This window comes from Mastigoproctus giganteus, chromosome 10 (assembly GCF_048544385.1).
Source record: "Mastigoproctus giganteus isolate SK-2022 chromosome 10, ASM4854438v1, whole genome shotgun sequence".
In the NCBI taxonomy this organism is placed as follows: domain Eukaryota; kingdom Metazoa; phylum Arthropoda; class Arachnida; order Uropygi; family Thelyphonidae; genus Mastigoproctus; species Mastigoproctus giganteus.
The window spans coordinates 1,797,066-1,820,705 of record NC_143584.1 but is presented as its reverse complement, the minus strand read 5'-3'; the positions used below and the strand labels follow the sequence as shown (position 1 = coordinate 1,820,705).

The 23,640-nt window shown below is 34.1% G+C and overlaps 1 protein-coding gene across 1 annotated transcript in view; it reads right to left on the bottom strand.

Annotated features, from left to right (window-relative positions):
* csul (protein arginine N-methyltransferase 5) overlaps positions 1-23,640 on the bottom strand; it is a 243,651-nt gene that overhangs the window by 200,950 nt on the left and 19,061 nt on the right. The window contains exons 2-4 of the mRNA XM_090384061.1: positions 20,043-20,161; positions 7,109-7,194; positions 1,945-2,076 (exon numbers count right to left, since the gene is read on the bottom strand). Coding sequence (XP_090240187.1) covers positions 1,945-2,076; positions 7,109-7,194; positions 20,043-20,161 — 337 coding nt within the window. The remainder of the gene's footprint in view (positions 1-1,944; positions 2,077-7,108; positions 7,195-20,042; positions 20,162-23,640) is intronic.

The following is a 23,640-nucleotide window of genomic DNA, read 5'->3' as shown; positions in this document are numbered from 1 at the left end:
GGAACAAATTTCCATCTGTCGTTGTGGAAGTTGATAGGTTAAATAAATTTAAGGAGGAACTGGACAAACATTTAGAGGGAATGGTTGTGTGATTTTTTATTTTTTTTTTTGGCTGATGCTACATAAGCTCATACGCTTGCATCACATTACACGATTACTATTACTACTATAATTCACAAATAATTTCGCCCTTTTTGCAAATCTAGAGAGAGATGTTTTTTCAGCAGACATGTTTTTGAAGGAAGGCTTCGTTTCTAACTGATTTTAATTTAAAACCACAGTAATGTGATCTGAATACAAAGTTCTTAGAAGTCCCATTTCCAAAATTCTTAGAAGTCTCGAAATAAGTTTATGACTTAGCGAACACAGAGACAATCTGTAAATATTCTGCAGCAAGCAGAATGCCAATGCGCTATTGTACAGTCCCCAAAAGGACAAGGTCATAAACAGGTCACTAATCTGATGCAGGTGGTCATAAAAGCTAAGTCACACTTTTCATTTTTGTTTATTCCAAGAATTGGGTTTTTTCGACTACCTGAGCAATCAAGGATGTTTGCATAGTTACTAAAATTTGTACGGTATATCTGTGTAGTATGCTCGTTGTAACAGTGGGCGATTGTATGGGAATATGTATAAATTAAAATCATTATGGCTTTTTGCTCATTACAGCCATGATCTCGTTATAACCAGGTTTGACAGTATATAAATCAAATCATTATTATTTGCTGAAATCATTTTTCTTTGGCCTTTCATCATGCCTACAGTAGTCCTTCCGATGAAGGACTAGTCCTGTTTAAGCAATGGAACAAATTTTATGCATAAATAATGATCAGAAATATTCCTGATACAATGATTGGAAGGGCATCTTAGACAGGGCTTAAGTGAAGAACTGCACTTCATTGCATTTAGTTTTAGTATTATCCATACAGTGCAAGGAAGCCTAAGGCTTTTGCAGCACTAACTGACCTCTGAATTTGCAAAGCTATGAGCTTCAACTACCAATGCAGGCAAATTATTCCAATAATTACTAACTTGCTGGTTAAAAGAAAACTTAATACAATCCAGTCTAAATCTCCTTTCCCATGTGAATTTATTAACTCAAGCTCTGGAATCATTATAACAGTGAAAATTTTTGAGTTAATTCATTTTACCGTCCCCTCTCAGGTGCCACTGCCAAACTCTATAGCCTAGATATAGTCTTTCCTCACATGGGCGCCCCTTTGCAGATCTCCCCAAGGAGGGTGTCAGTCTTCTTTCATGAAGCTTGATGTATTTTTTCAGATGTGGTTTCCATATTACAAACACCGTGTTCAAAGTGAAGTCTTAGAATTCTTTCATACAGTAGGATTATGACCTCACCATTGCTACAAGCAAATGTTTTACAGATCATTAAGAGGACACCATGGATCTTCTTTGCCACTTGTCTACATTGCTCGAAGTACTTCATGCCCACCAATACTGTAAACTCCCAAATCCTTTCTTTCTCTGCTGTTTTTAATTCAATCACCCCAAGTTATTTTGGGATTGCTAGGTTATCCCCCAATGTAAGACACTGCATTAAAACATACCTGCCACACCCACAAGTTGTCCTGAAGAAGTGCTGCTTGGTGCTGAAACACTTTCTCAATCTTTACATCATCTGAAAATTTTGACATCATACCTTCCATCAATGTCATTTACAAAAAGAAATTGGGGGGGGGGGGGGTGTAACCACCCAGATAACATAATGGAATTCAGGAATCCATAACTGATGTAATTTCAACACATGCCAATTCAGTAATTTCTTTGGAATGTGTGTAACTGTACTACTAAAAGAAAACAGCATAAACAATTCCATAATAAAACAGTTGGCTGCTGATGATATAACACACTTCAATAGGTATCTTCTATAGAATAGAATAGTTAATAATGCATAATATAAAAAACAACAACAAAAACAAATACCTGGTATGCACTAGAAGACAAAATCCTATTATGAATACAACGTGCCAAATTGATGCAGTTGCTATTTTTAAGTGTGAGTAAAACAGCTGGTAATCCAAGGTGGGCAGCATAGGTTAGTTCTTGTTCCAAAGCCTGAAAGCGTGAAGAGGAGGAGGAGAAAAAAAAGAAAAAACTCAACATTTGCATTGACTACAAGCTATACTAATTGAAGTTCCTTAACATATTTTTAAAATGTACTATTTTCCTTTAAATCAGTGGCCACAGGTTGGTCACTCATTCTAGATCAATACTTCTCAAATTTTCTGATCCTACACATCTCCCCCATCCCCAATAACAATACATAAATAATTATTATACATAAGTATAGTCTACCGAATCTACAGCTGACCTAGCAAATGTGTCATAATTTATAACAGTGCCTTTGTAGCTAACTTTACACTGCTGAAATTATAATATGTCAATTTGACATTTTTATAGTTGATATTTGCTGCTTTAATCACAAAAACATTTTTCAATTTTACAATTAATATCTTGCTGTTTCATTCTTGTATAATTAGTGTTGGAAATGTATTTTGAAGTGATATTGCTTTCTATTTTATATCAATATACAGTTCTGAACAGCCAGCTTTTATATGCCCACTATATCTATAACAGGCAACTTGCTGTGAAGACATTCACAATATGAGATGCAACAAAAACAATGCCTACTTCAGTGATTTACCATGAACTTAAAATGCTTTGCACTAACTTGTTCGTCTATTAAATTTCCTACAATCTGAGGCTTTTAGCTCTAAACTCTTTTTAGTACTTTAATAGCATACATTCTAGTATTACATCTATCAATACACATCAACATGCAATCCAGTGTGTTGGGATCACCGTTTTTCTAAATTTACAAATGGCTTGCAATCCTACATACCACATTACTTTCTCCTTTTTGACCTGCTTGTCTTGACAAAAATGTACAAAACATTATGGCCTCAATTATTACAGTTTCAGTCCCCTGACAAAGTCTGCTGTGATACCCTACTGTACTTTTCTTTTTTCTTTTTCTTTTTTTTTTTTTTTGACTATATAAGCTTGCTTTCTTGCATCATGTGCCTTTACTAATGCTAATACTTTACTTTCTCCTCAGCAGTGATATTTTGAATCCATCATGCACTTATCCTAGGTCCTACATATGTAATAATTGCTCATTATTTACTAAAACATTTAATGTCTAAATATCAATGCTGATAAGTATTTTATATTATTTATTTTATAGATATCAGCTTTATCATATTGTGTACATTATTACAATGGTAATAACCATATTTTTTACATTCTTTCAGCTTTCAATATCTTCCTTTCTTATAATTCCACTTTCCTGTCATACACAGTAAATTCTTCAATATTGGATTATTCAAAATGCGATTTCAAAGTTTCAAATGATATAAAACTGTTTAACTTCCTTTCTTGGAAACTAATTTCTCTAAATTTTCCACACAGTGAGATGATTTTCTTTGGTGATTTTAATGTTCACAATTGCAGCTGGTTGCACATATCCAGCTGCCTCAGAAACAAACTTTTGAGATTACTAATGACCTATTAAAACATCAGACAATCCTAACTAGCCACACACCATATACCCTTGATCTTTTCCACAAACAACACCAACAACCATCCAAAGTACATTGTTGATGATGGGGGGGGGGGGGGGGTCCTTGAGGCACCTTAGAGGATAAATGGGCTCTTCTCCAGTGGAGTCTATTTCACAGTGATTATTAGCCTAGTGTCATTTGGCATTCCAAAAATGTAAAAGAGGATGATGTGTGAATTCTATTCCTCTTTTCCTTAGATTACTGTTTTAAATCATTCTGGGAGGGATGAAATCCTTTATTTCACATTCCACCCTAAATCTCACCCTCTATTTAAACATTTGTTTTCCAATAAATGTGCTAAAGCTGTTCAAAATAAGAATGTAGCATATCACAATTGGCTTATATTCAAATCTCATTTTTTGCTTACATCAAAATTAACTTCTTGTCCAAATGGTAGTCTATCATCTGTCCCTTGCTAAAGCTACTGGTTGCAACTTCTGTCCATGAATACTCCTAACTCTAAATACAAAGCTGATTTAACAGCATCCTACTTTTCTTCTAACTTTTGTATTAATGATCTCGGTAAATCATTACCTGGGGGGGGGGGGTCCTTGAGGCACCTTAGAGGATAAATGGGCTCTTCTCCAGTGGAGTCTATCTCACAGTGATTATTAGCCTAGTGTCATTTGGCATTCCAAAAATGTACATACCCAGTAACACTTCATGCAATGCCTCCCAGGTATCCTGTTGAAAAGATGTTAAAATTCTGAACATTCTTGCCATCAAGAAATTTTTGGGTTCTGACGGCATTTTTTCACTTTTTTTTTTAAAGTTCTGTACTCCTGTTTTACACTTTTCTTCTGCAAGGAAATTTGCTCAAAATCATCCAGTCCCTTAAAACAAAAAACCATCTTTTCCAATTATTGTCCCATTACTCTTACTTCTACCCTTTCCAAAGTAATGGGGAAATCAACCAACTGCCAACTCTTAAACTATCTCAAACCTTCTATCTCACTGCCCAGCAAATATGGATTCTGTCACTTAGATAGTATGAATCAGAGCTGTACTACTCAATTTCTGTCACTATAGATTCACTGGTGATACACTGGCACTTATTGGCTCATCTTTGGACAAATTTGATGGAAAAGTTCAGTGAAACTCAAGCAGCTACTCCTAACACTTCTCAGGATTTTGATCATTTCTGGCATAAAGGTCTTCTAAGCACTCCTGCCTTATGGATTGCAGACTGTTTTTCTCCCTTCCAGTTTGAAAAACCTTGCCATGCATAAACAGCTTTAACTTCTCAAATATTTACTACCATCAATTCCTTAAATGCAGATCTCCATATAATCCTGCAGTAGGGAAAGTTAATTTATTAGCTTCAATTCTTCTAAAACTCAGTCCTGTCTTATTTCTTATCAAGAAACCTAAGTGCCATTAAAGATGAGCATAAGAGCAGTAGACTCCTTTTGAATCTACTACTCCTGTGCTCATATTCAATGACATTCAGATTTCAAGACAAGATTACATACTCTATTCAGGATTACTGAGACAATCTCTCCTGGCCTAAGCATGTCACAATATTGCTTCCTTTGCACCAAAAACTAGGTTTCTCTTATTTGCTCTCAGTTTACTTTTCTTCTAAACAGCTACACACTGTTCAAGTTTCAACTATGCACTACCATGAAATATTGTACGCACATCTGGGGCAGTGTCCCCCAAATATTTCTCAAACTTCTAGACCAGTGGTTCTCAACCTTTTTAAATACTTGTACCACCAAAACCAAAATTGAAAAATTTCGGTACCACTCATTAATGTATTTGTATTAAGAGGAAAAGTCAAGAACATTTGAATAATAAGGCTATGTTATAAATTATACATATTTTTATTTCATTTTTAATACAAAAATTGGACAAACTAAATAATAAATATTAAACAAAACAATACAAAATATTTGATTAACATGGTGATTTAGTTTTAATCAGTAACAATTAAATGCAATAAATATATAGCTATCCGCTCGGAGGTTGAACAAACAAAATATTTGAAAATCAACACGATTTGTGAACTCCTGTTAGATTGAAAAAAGATAGGTAAAACATGTAATTATTTACCTTCACAGGGGGATATTGAATGTTTTATTGTTCATAAACTTAAAAAAAATTCAACTTTCTGTTAGTCATGTCCCATCAAATCTTTTTCCACTTACCACCGACTGAGAAACGCTGCTCAAAAGAGAAGTCAAGTTAATGAATGACCTGTCTTCTACAAAATCTCTCTACACCCTGTCTCACAGACATTCAGTTTCTTTATTTTTCTGATTATCATCTGTAATTCCTCCACCCTCTTTGAAACCAGTCCAAACATACACCAAAACTAGTCAGCATCCATTCATGACCCAACTCCAAACTCACAGAACTAACTCTTCCTCATTATCCCTTCTATTTCTTTTCACTAGAACAAAATAGAATGGATAAATGTTCCCTTTCCCCATGTATTTCCTAAAAATTATGATCTACAGAAATTTAAATCTAACATCAACAAGCAGCTTCTGTCTTCTCAGACTTCAGCCCATGCATAGTACTAAGTACTACAGGTTCAAATACCTACTGTCCTCAGGACTTTCATTAAAAAGGAGCAGAATGGCATTTTATTATTACAAAAATCAAACTTACATCTATATTTTATGGCACAGAAAGAAAAAAAAAAAAAAACGTCTAATGAGAGCACTGATCTCTCAAATTGTAGGTGGCCTTACACTGCATTACTAATAACTAACGTTCTCTCTTTAAAGAAAGAATATATACTGTGATTTATTAGTAATGTGGTGCCATCCCAAACAGCCATTTTGGTTGTTAGCATCTCACTGGTTAACACCTCATCATTACAGTGACTGGTAATGCAGTGGCAGTGTAACTCACAACATAAAAGAGACCTTACATTATGAAACTGTTTCCAAAATGAGCTAATTAACTGCTCTAACAATATTTTTGAATTTCTACAAAAATTCAAAACACATTTAAGTAAAATATATTGATTTAAAAATAACTGTTAAGAACATAAAAATAACATGACATTAAAGTACATAATGTTCATAAAAATAATATAAATATACATAGTATAACAGCAGAACTAAAAAAGCCATTTTGACTTTATTTTATTATATTTTTAATATAATATAATATTTTTAATGATAGTCACGATAATGACTGACTGACATTATGATAAGCAAAAAAGTTTTGAAAGATGGTTAAGTGAACCAGGAAAGGTAACAACCTCTTAACTCCTAATATTGCTAATAAACAGAAAACTTATTTATTATTTTCAGAACTATTTTATTATATTTTTACATTTTTTTCTGACATTACTAGTAAAAATTCAAATGCCCTTCTTAATGGCATAAGAATGGATGCTGTATAAGCATCCTATTAAATAGGTAAATTTAATATTTAAGGACTGAAAAAAAAAAAATTTACAAGGAAACAAAGTTATAGGAAGTTCAAACAATATTAGGGCAAACTACAATGAACAAAAAAGTTATATACTCTTTATGAGATTACTGGTAATTTATATGAGAAATTACTTTTTCTGAATTCTTTCGCACAGCAGGAACATCAGAGTCCAAATCAAGCCAAGGTGAAGTTTTTCCAACAATTAAATAGTTCCAATCTGAAAAACATATGAAAGGGTCATTATGCCAGATATATCACTATTCAATATTATACCAATTAAAAAAAAAAAAAAAAATTCTGTTAATAACCTGGTCTGAGCCACCTGTTGCTATTCATATATCCATTTTTGTGGTTCCATGCAGTTTTACCTGTCAATAAACTGCAGCTCAGAAAGATTTCAAAAGGCTCAAGAAAGAGAGAATTTTTCTTAGCAGGATAAGCACTTATTAACAAAAGAGATTGTGACTGTAAAACTGGGGTGAGTGTGTTTTTTTTTTTTTTTTTTTTTTTGGGGGGGGGGGGGGGGTAGTTTGATTTAAGAATTCTTGGCGCAAGAGCTACTGTGGCTAAAATGCACCTGTAAGATTTTATATAATGGTTTTGTTCTAATTCGTATATTGCTGCTAATAATTTCCAAGAGTCACAGAGAATGACTATAGCTTGCTTTAGAGATATTTGGTTTTATATTTGATTATAGTAATTTATTTTCTCGAGGAACTGAAAAACACCTGCTATATTTTTTCTATCTTCCAGTATGGTTTTGAGAGTGAGGGAGTGATGAAGTTTTTTGGATTTGAGAGTGAGGGAGTGAAGGAGTTTCGGCACTCATCTGCAAAAGCTGGACAAGTAATCAGTACATGTTCTACTGTTTGTTGTGTGTGACAGATAGGGCATAGGGGGGGGAATCCTCTCCTCGCAAAAGATAAGAGTGACTGAAATGTGTGTGGCCTATCCTTAACCTTGCAGGTATCACTTCATCGCGTCTATTTTTCTGAATTCTGGAATTCCACGGTTGGAGCAATCTTTTAATCTGATGCAATTTGTTAGTGGTTAGTACTTGTCATTGCTGCTGCCAGTGATGTATTCCACTGTGATCAATAACGTTTTTGTAGTCTGAAAAAGGGATATATTCTGATGCAGAAATATTGTTGTTGGCTTCTTTGGCAGCTCTGTCTGCTTGCTCGTTACCATGTATTCCGACATGACTTGGGATCCAGCAAAATCTAATGTTACGACGTTGTTCAAGGAGTTTTGATATTCTGTATTGAATTTGCTGTTGTAGTGGATGTTTGTTAGAATTGATATTTTGTATTGCCATCATGGAACTACGGGAGTCAGTAAAAATGATGCTATTTTGGAAACTTGAATGGTCAATTTCGTTTAGTGCTAACATAATGGCTTGCAGTTCTGCAGTATAAATGCTACAGTCTTTTGGGAGTTTTTGGGCCAATGTGATGTCAGAAAAGTAAACTGCCACTCCCACATGAGAATCAGTTTTGGATCCATCTGTATACAGAAAGCAATGATCTGAAAATTGTGCCTTATAAGCAGCATGCAGCTGTTGTTGGTTTATATGAGAAAGGGTTTGTTTGCTCCAAATGTGGAAGGAGAAGTCGCATAAAGGCTGTCTGATTATCCATGGTGGTGTAGACTGCTTCGTCAGCGGAGTCATGTTATCCGGGTTAAGCTCTCTACTGAGAAGAAGGTTTTTTAATCTCACAGTCGCAGGTTTATTAATTCTTTGTTGTTGCTGATAATGTTGTTCCCATTCAGAAGCAAAAAGAGTTTTCTGTAGGGGGTGGCCTGATAAGGATTTTATTTTAGCTGCATAAGAGAGTAATCGATTTTGTCTTCTGATTTGTAGAGGAGGTTCTTGAGCTTCGGCATACAGGCTCTGCACGGGTGAGGTGCGGAAAGCTACAAGGGCTAAACGGAGTGCGCAGTGATGTACCAGGTCGAGCCAACTCAGGGCACTAGGTCTTGCCGAGTAATAGAGTGGGGCACCATAGTCTAGCTTAGACCAAATGAGAAGGTGATATAAATGTAGTAGGATTGTCCTGTCTGCTCCCCAGGATATAGCAGATAGGACCTTTAAGATGTTCATTTTCGTCAGACAGTGGACTCTTATATGACTGATATGCTCTAGGAAGGTCAACTTTTTGTAAAAACTACTACTAAGAAACGGACACTATTTTTAACTGGGATGATCTGTTCTTTCAGCCTGGAGATTCCTTTTTCTGCAGAAATGTATACATGCAGTCTTTTGTAGCAATATTCTATATCCATTTCTTTCTGTCCATTTTATGACTCTGATCCGGGGGGGGGGGGGCAGAGACCAAACTAGTGGCTAAAAGTAGAAGTAAATTCAATTCTCTGAATCGTTTTGCAAATACAGGAACAAGTATAGGGCCTGCTGGGAATATCTATAACACTGACTCTAAGAACTGAAATAGCTATAAAGCACAGGATTACAGGAAAGTAATGGAGAAATACCAAAAAAGTTGTATTAAAGAGTACAAGGACTAAAATAATATCCAATTCAAAAATTTACAGAGAAAGCATTGCTATAAGAAACAATAGTCATCAATAAAAAAAGATGCAACAGTTTTTAATGCCTGTACTTTTTCATGTATTTTGCTAGCATTGGCAAGTTTGATGTCATTAAACATGTAAAAAATATAAGACCCATTTTACAGAAAGTCAACTGAATTTAACCATAACTACAATTCTTCATATGTGGATTGTTCCTGTAGGACTATGTCCTTCCAGAACAATCACATGGGTTTAGGTCCAGCAAGTATGTTGGCAAATGTCATCCAATCCCAAATTGTCTAGATTATTGATTAGAAATGATCTATTATTAAAATGTTCCTTCAGGAAACGAACATTCACTATATGTGGTCTTGCTTCATCTGCCATGTGCACTCCTATGATCTGAAAAGATGGAACACAGTGGTTTAAAGGATTTTCACATAGCATTGTGCATTAACTGTATCATCCAGAAATATTGGTCTAACGATTCTGGCTGATGAAATTTCACACCACTGTATTTTTCTAACGAAAAAGCATTTCCATGACATAGGAGTTATTGCTGTTCCATAAAAGCATATCCTATTTACAGAAAAAGTCACTGAAGTTAAGCACACTTCATCAGTGAACCACGTGTGGTGAATAACTGTTTCACTTTTCCAAACACAGCTCATCTTGCTGTAATGTGCAACATACATTCTAAAAAAAATTAAAAAAAGCATCTAGCAGAAATGCACACTAGAGCATGCATATTTTCATATAATTATCAGGTAGACTCAATAAATGCTATAAATTGCCAATACATATTACACTATTACTAGTAAATAATATATTAAACTCAAAGGTTATTAAATAAAAAAAATTATTAAAATAAAACATACACAAACAATGCTGTTTCACCTTTATTGACCAATTTTTCAATCAGAAGATGGTCGGGGAAAAGGAGTCTTATAGGTCAGTGTTCTTAAAGAATGAATATAAAGTCAGTTGCCTAGTTTTGTTCCCCACCTCCCTTCTAAAATAAATCTGTAACCACTCATCAAGAACATACATGTCAGAAACCATTTTCACCAGAAAACTTTAAAATTTCCAAATTTCCATTTGGAAATTTGGAAATTTTAAAAACAGAAAGCAATATATAATGCTTTCTGTTTTTCTGAAACACTATTACCTTTTTCCCCCCATTCATTGTTTAAAGAATAACCCCAGGGACTCACATCTGGTGAGTATGGGCTTGGCATTGAGCTGTCCCGAGGGGTCCCGAGCTGGATATCATCATCATTCTTTTTCTTGATGATTCCCCCCCCACCCCTCTCTCTCTCTCTGGGTAATTCAGAAAAAAAAAAAATATATTTTTTTTTTGGCTGGTGCAGCATAAGCCTCAGACTTCCTTGTACCATATGGCTAATAATAATAAGAAGAACATGTATATATACAGGAACTGTATATATAAATTTTTATACACAAAATATGCAACACATGCTAAAGGACAACCAGAAACTGAAATAACACTAAGAAAAAAGGGTGAAACATAGTGGTGAATGGATTTTGCATATGTAACTTTAAATTTTCAAAAACTGTCATATAGATATGCAATTAACTTGAAATGTGCATCGTAAATATGGTGCATTATAGTATGAAGAGTTATACTGACAAACTATCAAAAAAAAAAAAAAAAAGAACTGCCGGCTAAGGTAAAGAAAGCCAAATGAGAACGACGAGAAACATTGAATAACTTATGTGGAAAATTAATTTCCTGACACCGGACTCTAGCGCTGCTCGCTCGGTAAACAGATGGTAGGTGTTATTGGTCTGGAGCCGAAATCGAGAAGGATATATTGATTGACACGTAGGAGTGGCAAACGATAAAATGATTGATGGTGGGTGCAACAGAAAACAAGCTACTGTGTATTTATGAGTAAAGAACGGCACATAATAGTCTTGTGATGAACAGTAAACAGGTAATAGTAGCGATGAATCTTTTAAAGATGGAAGAAATTTGTAAGGAAAATAAAACGTTAGTTGTTTTGATGAAAACTAAATTAATAAAAGTTTTATTCTGTTCATTTTTATGTTCTTCATGTTTTTTCTCATTATTAAAAGCAGATTTTTGGAGTTCATGAGCGTTTTTACTATACTGTTGATTTAGGTTTGGTTACGAAAAAGGGAAAAGGTTTCTTTATTTTTCGTTATATTTCGTAACCTGACCTTAAATGGTAGGTTACGAAATAATAGAAAAGGTTTCCTTATATTTCGTGACCTAACCTTAAATGTTAGGTTAGGAAATAATAGGAAAAGAAAGAAAGATTCCTTATATACAGTGTATTCCGGTTATTTGGGCCACCGGTTAATCGGGGCAGCCGTTTATTTGGGGCAAATCTTAAAAAACAGAAACCAATCGAGAAAATAGTCAGGATTTACTTCGCTTAATTGGGACAGCATGCCGTTTAATCGAGGCAGGATTGTCTTACCCTACGATTGTCTCTGGCTGTACCACGTGGTTTGGTCGAAATTCTGGAGGTCACAACCGTAAAACAATAAAAACAATTACCAGTCACTTGTTTATTGGGCTTTTCTGTTAGTGAAATCTATCATAAACGGACAGTAAACTCGATCTTACTGAATTTGCGATAACACCGACAGCTGGAATTTTGTGGGTTATTACGGTGAAATGTGTTTACACTTCCATGAAATCTTCAATCATATAAAAAAATAAATTTTCAGTTCTTCTCTTCATTCCTATTTTTAAAGCTTTGTAATGCGTTACTCCATTCTCACCTGAGCATATTGTGTTATTTGCAATTTGTGTGTGCCGTGTTCTTTGTTATTGATTGCATCTTTTTACTGTTTTAAATTTTAACCCCCACCCACAAATGTCAGTGAACAGAAATGTCAACTATGTAGTTAGTATGTACATATTACAGTACGTATTAATTATTCCGATTATCACATATATTCTTCCGATTTTCACATATCATTTAATTTTTTAATTGGTAAAGTAATAAAGGGTGAAGTTGTGCTTAATATATCTTTGCTTTTATAGCCTGTGGATAATATTCCTCCTATTTTCGCTAATTAGAATTAAATTCAATTCACAAACGTGATCACAATGACTGGCGCTTACTGCACATCGTATAGTGAACGGTACTTATTATGGTGAGTTCGTCGTAACGTGATTTGATTGTACAGTGAACCAATTGTAAAAAAAAAAAAAGGGGGGGGGGGGGGGTACATTGTATTTTTAACTATTTACGTGAAACTTCGGATAATTGGGGCAGCCGCTTAATCGGGCCAAAATGCACTAGTCCCGATGTGTCCCAAATAACTGGACTGGACTGTATATATAATATAAAGTTTCTTACCTTAATTCCACCGTCTGCAAACCCAAAGGCAATTACATCTTCTATCACAGAGAACTTGACTGCTCTTTCGACTTACTTGAAGATGTTTGGATTACACCTTAACCCTTCAAAATCTGCAATAATGATTTACTCATTGAAAAAGCAAACAACAGTAATTCAACCATCAGTTTTTGGTACTCTCATCCAAGTGGTTACCTGCCATAAGGACCTCGGTGTGCATGAAGCTGAAATTTAACGTTCACGCAGAATACCCCCGGAAGCAATTTAACACCCTGTGCTGGAGAGCTTACTTAATTCCAATGATACCGCAACCACTACCAGATATCTTCAAACCACTGTTTACCAGGTTATTTTATACACTGCTGAAATTTGGGCATCTGCATCACCCTCACTTCAAAAACTGGTGTTCTCATGTGAGTACTGGACCCTGAAATGGGCCCAGTACAAATAAGCATCGCTGGCCCCCTAAATTGAGAACAATTGACATGGCTGTGCAGCTAAATGTACCCAGGCTGCCTAAGTTAATTGACAGCAGGCGTTTAATGGATACAGTAAAAATGTACACAGGAGTGATAAATGCCCCAAACATCTGGGATTTCTGTAAGTGGCACAATCCTCTGCCATTCTTGAGGTCAGATCCCACACTAATTCTCAAATACAACCGGTTGAAACTGGTGTAGTTGTTTCCTACCTGCCCAGGTACTCCCCAAAACTCAGGCACTGCAGTCAACCTACAGAAAATGGCTACCGACTACAAATACCGTCACATGCTTCTAGAGTGGATTGCATCTGTTGAACTGGGATAAATTCTTCCAAACTAGGTTACGACGTTCAGTTCCTCTTTATATTTTCCTATTATTATAATTTCATTTTTACATGTTTAATTTTGTGTAACTCATAATAAATCCCATGTAACTGTAATTTTTACCAATTTAATTCATTCCTTAATGTAAAACTTTTCCATAATGTAAGACTCCTGGCCATATCACCATGATGAGAATTATTGTTTCTAGCACCTATATCGTACTTAGCAGCAATAAAAGAAATTTATTATATATATAGTGAATAGCTATTGAGGCGTTGATCAATGTTATGATACGTGTGTATCCGCACAAGTGTCTTTAAAAATAAAAGTACAGTAATAAATTAATATTTTGTTAATAAACAATTTATACGCTAGTCTACCCATGATTCTAAAGAAAAAAGGTTAGGTTACCCCCTCCATTTCAGGAGGGGTTCAAGCTCCCATGGGATTCAAGTGGAAGTAACCTAACCTTTTTTCATCATTATGGAAAGCATTCATTAGGGCATGTGCGATTAGGGAAAGTTACCATTAGTGCTTCTGCGTACTACTAAACTGATGTTATCGTGTGTTGTGTTGTGTTTGTGCACCAATCAGCACATCTTTTGCCACGCCTACCTATCAATCAATATATCGTTCTTGCTCCAGACCAACAACACCTACAGCCTATTTACTGAGCGAGCAGCGCTAGAGTGGCGTATCAGGAAACTAATTTTCCGCGTAAGTTATCCGACATTTCTCACCATTCTCGTGCTGGCTTTCTTTACCTTCACCGAACTGATTTTCCTTTTCAACATCAATCAGTTGTTGCCATTGTTGTGATTTATATAATATGAGGGGTGATCTTTTAATTTGCGAACTGGTGCAAAATTTTGTTTACAGCATGAACTTTTCATAACTGCTACTAGACGTGCTCTCCCTGATTGCTACTGAGCAGACTCTGTATAAGCATGCCAGTACTTGTCAAGCTAATGTTGTGTGAAGAGAGTTTTTTAGCTGTGTGTCACTGACAATCATTTTGATGCAAGCATCATGTTGGACATACAGCCTGAACAGCGATATGCGATTCATTACTGTGTCAGACAAGGCTTAAACGCATCGGAAATAGTTAAAGAGAGGAAAGAAGCATATGGTACTGAGTGTATTAAGGAACTGGACAAACATTTTGAGGGAATCGTTTTGTATTTTTTTTTGCTGCATAAACTCATACACTTGCTTTCTTGCATCACATACCACCACCACTACTACTAAATCACACTAATTTTTTCATGATATAATAAACTGAATACATATTTTAGCAAATATAAGGAAACGTATAAATACAATATCCATGATATAAACAATATAATATACCTTATAAAATGTCAACAAGGATTCAATGTATGCTACATAGGTAGCACCACCACAAAATATGGAACATCCAAAACAGCCAATGCGAGAGCATACTATCATTATAATAGCTTCGAATCACACCAACCAGGAACCAAATTAAGTCAACACATATACTCTTTTAATCATGACCCATTAATAGATAACAAAATTACACTAATTAAACTTAAATCAAATTATAAGATATTCCAATATGAAGCCCTTGCCCTAGAACGGTTTTTCCAAAATAGATCATATGAAATTCTAAACACCAGATTACCTACAAATCTATCATCAATATGGCAGCTCAAACGAATCAAATTCCCATGTGTTCAACACAATGCATCTGGGCACTTCGATACTATAAATTTTCACTAATAACTTATGTCATTTACCAACTGATGACGACATCAAAAGTTTCGCATCTAGCTCTGACTTTTCAACATGCAAATTTTCATACAGTTTTATAAATGACAACCAGGAAAAGGTGGTGCACTCCCTCTTCCTAGGGATATGTTTTAAATTAATTAATGTATTAATGTAATGGAACTTTTTGTTTTACTCTCTTTTTACCTTCCTTTCATGTAATTTTAATCTTAACCAATATGGATCTAAGAGGTGAGTAAGATAATAAGCTTTGCAAAGGATTTAATAAAATACTATCATAAAAATAAAGTTAAAATATTAAGTTATTACTACTATAAAATAAAGTTTCCGATAGTTATTAAAAAAAAATGGCGTATAGGAACTCCCCGACTTGCGTAACACTAGACTTATGGAAATTTGACTTTACGTAAGTTTTTGCCGGCCAGTGCAAACTTAAAAAAAATTGTGGAAATGTATTTTGCACCCCATAGGAATAAATGGAGGTATCATGAAAATATCATAACCCAATAAGACATTTCTTTATTTATTTATTTATTTTTTTTTTTTGTAATTTGTTTCAAGTCGTTGAAAGTTGAAAATTTTGCTATATTACTAAAGCTATTCATCTCTCTAAAAGGTCATATTTATAATGGAAATTGCACCATCCTTTTATCGTTATCATCTGTTCTGTTATAAGAATCAATTTTGAACGCCTCTGATATTTTCCTAAAGCACGTTTCTGGAGGTCACACCAAAAAAAAACAATAAAAGCAATTAGCACTTTTCGGTTTATTGGGCTTTTCTGTTAGTGCATCTAATTATAAACAGGTAGTAAACTCCATCTTATTGCATTTGTGATAATCCCGATAACTGCAATTGTGTGGGTTTTTATGCTATTATGGTGAAATGTGTTCCCCTTTACTGAAATCTTCAATCTTATAAAAAACAAATTTTCAGAAACTCCTCTTCATTCCTATTTAAATATTACAGTGATGAAGGGAAAGCAACCAAAGACAAGTACAAGTGGTGGTAGTGCCAGGAAACTAAAAAAACTGATTTAGAAATGAAGATGAAAATGATTAAGAAGTACGAAACAGGATAAAGTTTGTCATCTATTGGAAGGTTTAGGATAAAGTTTGTCATCTTTCAATCCAGCGCCTTTGCTATAGATAAAAAACTTATCCCGCCAGTTCTATCACCAGTTTCGCTAAAGTGTTGATAAAGGTGTTTTGCCTTTTCACGAATGATGAGTGAACTTAAGGGAATTTTATTTTGAGTTCTGTCTTCTATCCACAGATTTAAAGCCCTTCCCATTTTTCTAATTTAACATCACGAGTTACAGAGCAAATTTTTGATGCAATTAGCACGTTTTCACGGACACTACGGCAGATTTTTCCTTCCGATTTCTTGATTGATTGTACTGTTGACTTATTGATTTTATGTTTTGCCAGTGACAAGACACTTTCACCATTAGAAATTTTGTCTAATAACTGAATTTTACTAGCTAATGTCATCACCTTCTTTAATCTTTTCACAATTCCCTTGTTATTCGTAGCCATATTTTTGTAGGGGTTAGAAAAGAATTTGTCCACAATAAAATCACTTTCTACCATTAATACACTCGAAAAAGTCTGCTTACACTAACACACTGCAAATTTTTCACTTTTGTAAGCATATAAATTGATAAATTTATTCAACTTATAAGCATATAAATTAAAAGCAAACAATGAAACCTTCCATGACAAGCGCATAGCACATACTTAACAAGGATTAGTGAGAAACATCTACGCTCGCAATTTTGTCACCCCTCTACCCCCCACCCACTGAATGCTGTTTTGACCGGGAAAGATGATTTTAGCCACGTCCATGTTTTTTATGGCAGAAAATGTTCACAGCGATTTAAAATTCACATTTTTTTTAGGTTTCATTTTATATTAAATCAGCGACCGCAAATACGCGAAAACAGATACCGCGAATAGCGGGGATTTACTGTAGTTGTTTAAATGGCGCAGGGAAGAAAATATGCCCACTGCACGTAAAAGGCTTCAAACGATTTGAAAAAGACCAATCATATGAAGAGGTTACAGATAAGATTGTAAAGGTTGCAGAGCTACTTCAGTTAGACACTGATGCCAAAGACGTGGAAGAGTTAATAGAGGAAGAAGAGAAGGAATTATCTAACGAATGATTCATTGACTTGCAGGCAGTGATAGTGAAAGAAGGAAATGCTGACGAAGCTCAGGATGGACCAAATTATGAGCCGAGACGCTTCATCAGCAGAGAGATGGCAATGGCGAGGTTTGAGAAGATGGATCCTGACAGTGAATGATATGCTTGCCAGCTACAAAGAAATCTACAATAAAAAAAAAACAGCCACCGTCCAGTCATCCATTATAATATGGTCTTTCGTAAGGTTGAGCGGCTGACCCCTTCTAAATCTCCACAGCCCTCAACCTCTGCAGCGGCATACTTATCAGTCGATTCTGGCAATGATGCTCGAGAGGTAAAACTTACTGACATTATGCCTGTCTCCTCTCTTTTTTTGTAATTTTATAATTTTGAAATTTTTTTAAATTGCACGCTTTTGTAATTTTTCCAGCACATGAGATAAAAAATTGAATAAATACAATAAATAATTCTATTCACATGTTTGTCAAAAATTTTTTTTCTGATTCAATCAATTCAGTGAGCATAGTGCTGCACAAGCATGGGAGAAATTCCCTGACTTACATAGTGTTCCATGGAACGCAACCCTTACGTAAGACGGGGAGTTCCTGTATTTTTTAATGTAACCCTCCTTTCTGTTCTGGCTCTTAGTCCCGTATAACACGGTTTTGCACTACCATGTTATACAAGGGTTACCTGAATATAAGTAAATTTTAAATATTACTGGATGACCTGAGCAAATAGTTGATAGCCAATAGGTTGACATCACTAACCAACTTATTTCTGATCAAATTTCAGTGATTTTTTAATGATGAAAACTGCAGGTTGCCATCATTAAAGAATAAGAGAGAAAACTATTATTCCACATTATTTTTGGATTAAGATATATGAGTGGCAACAACCCATTATACTGCCCTGCTGCTCATTGAAAAATAATTACTTTTGATATATTTCAACTTTCAGTCTTTTAACAGTGAAACACTTATTAAATCTGCAGCTAGAACAATTACTGTGTTGCTTGTACAGAATACATTCTAGGCAATAACCAAGAAATATACATATGCTTGCAATTTATAAGCACTTGTAAACCCCCATTTAGTTGCAAATTTCTCACATTCTCCCCCCACCAAGTATAAACATTTCATTATTTTAAAAGCTACTGACTGATCAATAATCAATGGTGTGCAGGATACTTAAAAACTTCTCTGATATAGGAGCCACTATGAGACAGCCTTGTAGCTGTACTGAGGTGCCTGCTAACCATGGTAGCTAATGAAATGTAGTGCACATTTCAGTAGAATACACTTAAGAAACAAACTATAAATAAAATGCAATGCATACATAGTTATTGATATTGATATACCTGTGGTTGGAAGCCTGTCTACTTCATTTTTTTTTTTTTTTTTTTTTAAATTCTGGAAACAGCACTTCTCAGTTTTTGGCAATTCTTCATTGACTTACTAAATGCACAATATTGGAACTGCACCAGACAGCCCAAATAAGTTTGTAAACATTTGTTTACGCAGTGGTGCGCATATTAATGATATACTGTGCCATCTGCTCCATGGCCATCACAAGTCTAAGTAGTATTACTGTAATGAGCTTGATCTTCAGTTTGCCTGCCCATGAAATAGGCTACACCTCCTCCATTCATTTTACTCAACCCCTTCAGTGCTTTATAGAATAGATTTCCCCTTGGAGGTTATAAATCGTTGCCACTCATTTGCCCATTCTCCAAATATGGTCCCTTTGAATTACTACCAAAATAACTGGGGGGGAAAAAAAAAAAAAAACCTGAAATGTTGACCCTCTGGGTCAAATAATGATGTTATTCATGCAGTTGAGGAAGGGTTACAGGACCAAGACAATGGGTTTTATGTAAAGGGGTCTAGAAAATATGAGAGAACATTACACGAAATGCATTGCTCATAGAGGTGAACACAGAATTGATAAAAGTTGATTCCTTTCCAGACCTATTTCATTCTTTCTATGGTAGGTCAGAAACATTTTAAAACACCCTTCTTGTATATGGTCATATTTACTTACATAGCATCTATATCATATACTTGACATGATAAAATGCTGAAAAAATTCGATCAGTTCAGGCCAGCAAAATTTGCTCTCCAGTATTTAGAATAATATTAGCCCAAAGCTTAACTTCCTATGCATTTTAACAGGCATGTGCAATTCCCAGGCCATGGGACAAATTCGAATAAACAGCAAGTTTTTTTTTTAAATGTTGATGCAAAAGAAAAATAAATCTTATGGTCTTAATTGGCACATGTTCTTGTACTTCTAGGTTAAATAAAATTCACAACTCTAGCCTTCTGAAAGCTTGCACATCCTTGTCTAAATTATGGCATGATTACCTGTTCATATAAATAAATATAATTTATAAAAAAGTAATATTCCAAAATACAGATTTTTTCTGAAACTGTCTTGAACATATATATGGCTAAAAGTATAATTTACCTTGTGTGTTTAATAATAGGTCAGTACGAGTAAATGGTCCTGGTCGATATTTGACTTTCCCGGAAATAAATTCTCTTTGGAAGCGAGGGTGAACAATTGGAGCAATAATAAATTGATATCTAAAATAGTACAGAAGAAAAAAAACATGTTAGAATTCTTAATAAATTTAAGTTAAATTGTACTTAAATAATAATAATAATAAAAAAAAAAACAAAAAAAAAAAAACAGTCAATGAAGGAGTGTAGCACAGTGCTTCTCAGACTATCTGTGAAGGACCAGTTTCTTTTATTTCCAATCCACTGCAGACTGATGCTTTTGTAAAATAAAAATCTCATGGATCGGTAACAAACAGTTCGCGGACCGGCACCAGTCTGTGGATCACACTTTGAGTAGCACTGGTGTAGTACATGTGTTTCAGTTGACCTTGGTTTGAGCTCACGTGACTGCTAAATATAGTTGATTGCATTCTTGTCAAAATGATTAGCTGTAAACCCCTCTGATGTGGTCACACCAAAGAATAAACAGAACATTTTTTAAAAACACTATACATCTAAGTGTTGTTATTAAGTAAAAGTTTTTGTTGTTGTTTAAGTAAAATTTTGGCAATAGTTCTTTAATGTTTTCATTGGTTATATTTTGTTTTGTTTACCAAATAAAAACAAACAAAATATAACCAATGAAAAAGTTAATGACTTCATCTTATTAAATATGACTTAATTACAAATAAGTCTGTAAACAAATAAACATGTGTAAAACTATCAAGAATAAATAAGTTCCATGCAGAATGAGGCTTTTTTTTTTTTTTTTTTTTTGCATATTCTGCCAGACAAAAGTACACTGATGTTCATTTCAGGAAGACCTACCTTCATTACACGTGAACTCCATAAAACAGATTGTTATAATTTTTATATTTAAATTCACTTTGGTTCAACTAATTAGTTCATCATAAAATATGCACTCCGTTGTTAATTATTTCGTACTTATTTAAGTTGAACAAATTAATTTTAACTTTGGTTTTCAGTCAGCAAATAATTTTGTTAAAAATAAGGGCACACAAAATATGAAAAGAAATGGAAAGATACAATACAGTAATATAGTTATTACAAAATTTTGAATTACTTTTTCCAGACCTTACCAGAACATAGTTCAGGAAATATTAGTGAAAAGAATATCCAAATAAACTGGAAAAGGTGGTTGCAAGAGAGATGAGAAAGTTTTCTTTCAGCCAGAGTAAGTGATTTTTAGAATAAATTCCAAAGTATTGGACAAATTATTAGAAGGGATGATAAAGATCATTTTTATTTATTTATTTTTTGACTTTTAATACTATATAAATTTTATCCTTGTATCATCTTGTACTATAATATAAAAAAAATTTCAATGACTACTGTTCCCCCCCCCCCCCCAGTAGTCATTGAAATTTTTTTTATATTATAGTACAAGATGATACAAGGATCGAATTTATATAGCATTAAAAGTCAACAAATAAAAATAATCTTTACCATCCCTTCTAATAATTTGTCCAATACTTGGAATTTATTCTAACAATCACTTATTCTCATTGCTAATCCCCCAGTTATAAGTTTTATGGTACCCCTTCAAAATTAAAGTGCAGAAACAAACTGAAAAGTTGCAAATAACTAAATAAAGTTGCAACATAACTAAAAAAAAAAAAAAAAAAAAAAAAAATTTTTTTTTTTTTTAGTTATATTGATCCACTGATTTTTTTTTTGGCTGATGCTGTATAAGCTTGCTTTTTTGCACCATTTGCCACTATTAATACCAATCCTAAGTTCACAGCTATTTAGACTGAACTGCAAGAAGTCTTATTTTCATCAGTGAGTTGTTTAAATTGGATTGTGGGAAGTTCCATTTTAGCCAGTGAGTTGTTTCTGGAATGAAGAAAAAGGTAAGCCACTATTTGTTTCTTGAATGGGAGAAGGAAGAATTTTAAAGACAAACTCTGCAACATAAGTTCTGTTACTGCTTGCAAATTGTACATATAACACTGGAAGCATTAACTAAAATTTGGAACAGTTATTAACTTTTCATTGGCTTGTGCTCTTATAAAAGTCAGAACAAATTTGTAATCTGATAAGAATGGCCTGCTACATGTTAATGCATTTTGTCGCATTATTAAATTGACCTGTGAAAGAGAATACATAATTTAATAAACTTTGGCTCTTTATTTTTTATTGTTTGTTATTTTATTCATTAGTGTAATTGGCTATTTCAACTTGGCAGGAAATATTGAGAAATCTCAACTGGAAGTTTTTATGTTTAATCATTTTCATGAGAATCTGGATTGCTTAGTACTTAGACACTATTGAAGCAATGGCCTTGTAAACATCATTCCATTTTTGAAAATAATAAAAATTGCATGGTGAGAGGTCAACAAATTAGAAGTAAATGAGAACATGATATTGTATTTAGCAAGCTCTTGATGTACAAGAAATGCATGATGTGATGTGTTATAGAAATGTATGCCAAATTGCCTATTACACCTGTATGTACCTTTTCTTATTCATAGCAGCACCTAGAGGAGGTAATTCATAGTGCACAGTAACATGATGGTCATAAAAACCTTTAACATCAATTTCTCTTCTTAACCTTTCTTGCCAATTTTTTTTTAAAATCATAATGAATGAGGTGATTTCCAATTGATGATTCTTGCTTTGTTTGTGGGTTGTAGAGAACAGTTTTGTCTTCAATGATATAATTGGTATTTAAATAATGGTTTTGGTCTGAAATCATATGTATGCCCAATTAAAAAGTCAATTTTTACTAAAGAACAGCAGCAAGCACATGTTATATGGGTTTAACAGTAACCGCAGGAACTGGTAAGCCCAAAACAGGTAATATTGAATAGTTTGTAAATGGATTTTTTCTTTTTACAGTGGTTTATGATATTATTATGACAGTGTCAGTCATCATTTAGAATCAGGAAATAATCTTTACGTTGTTCATTTGGGCTGAAGTCTAAATAGCATAGCATTTAAGTCTGTCTTGCATAGGAGACTGCTACATAATATGGATCATGTTGGGATAATGGGCATATTAAAATTTGCTTTCTATCAGAGTGTGTGTTTGATTGTTTTAACAAAGTTCCACCAGGTATGGGGAGGTGGGCAGTTTGTATAAATTTAAGAAAGCTTAGACAAATTATTAGAGGGGATGGACAGATGAGGTGATTTTTTTTTTTTTTTTTTGCCGATGTTATATAAACTTGCTTCCCTACATAATTTGCCATACTAATATTATTATCATTATTATAATTCTTGGTATTTTAAATGAGTTGAAGATTGAGAATACTGAAGATACTTGTTGACATGAGACTTCCTGTAGAATACAGTTTCAGGAACTACAAGCGAAGGAAGGTTTAAAAAAAATATAAAAGGATAAATAAGGAAGAAAAGTTGGTTCTATGAGTTTGAAGATGGACAGTAAATGGATGCTAACTTGTTGCGGCATGCATTTAGATTGGTTTGGAAGAGAGTAGGGGAATTACAGATGCCAATTCAGAAGAACAGTGCTACAGAAAAGGCATGCAGCAGAAACAGAACATCAATGAGACAGAGTGGAGAGACTTTGAAAGAGA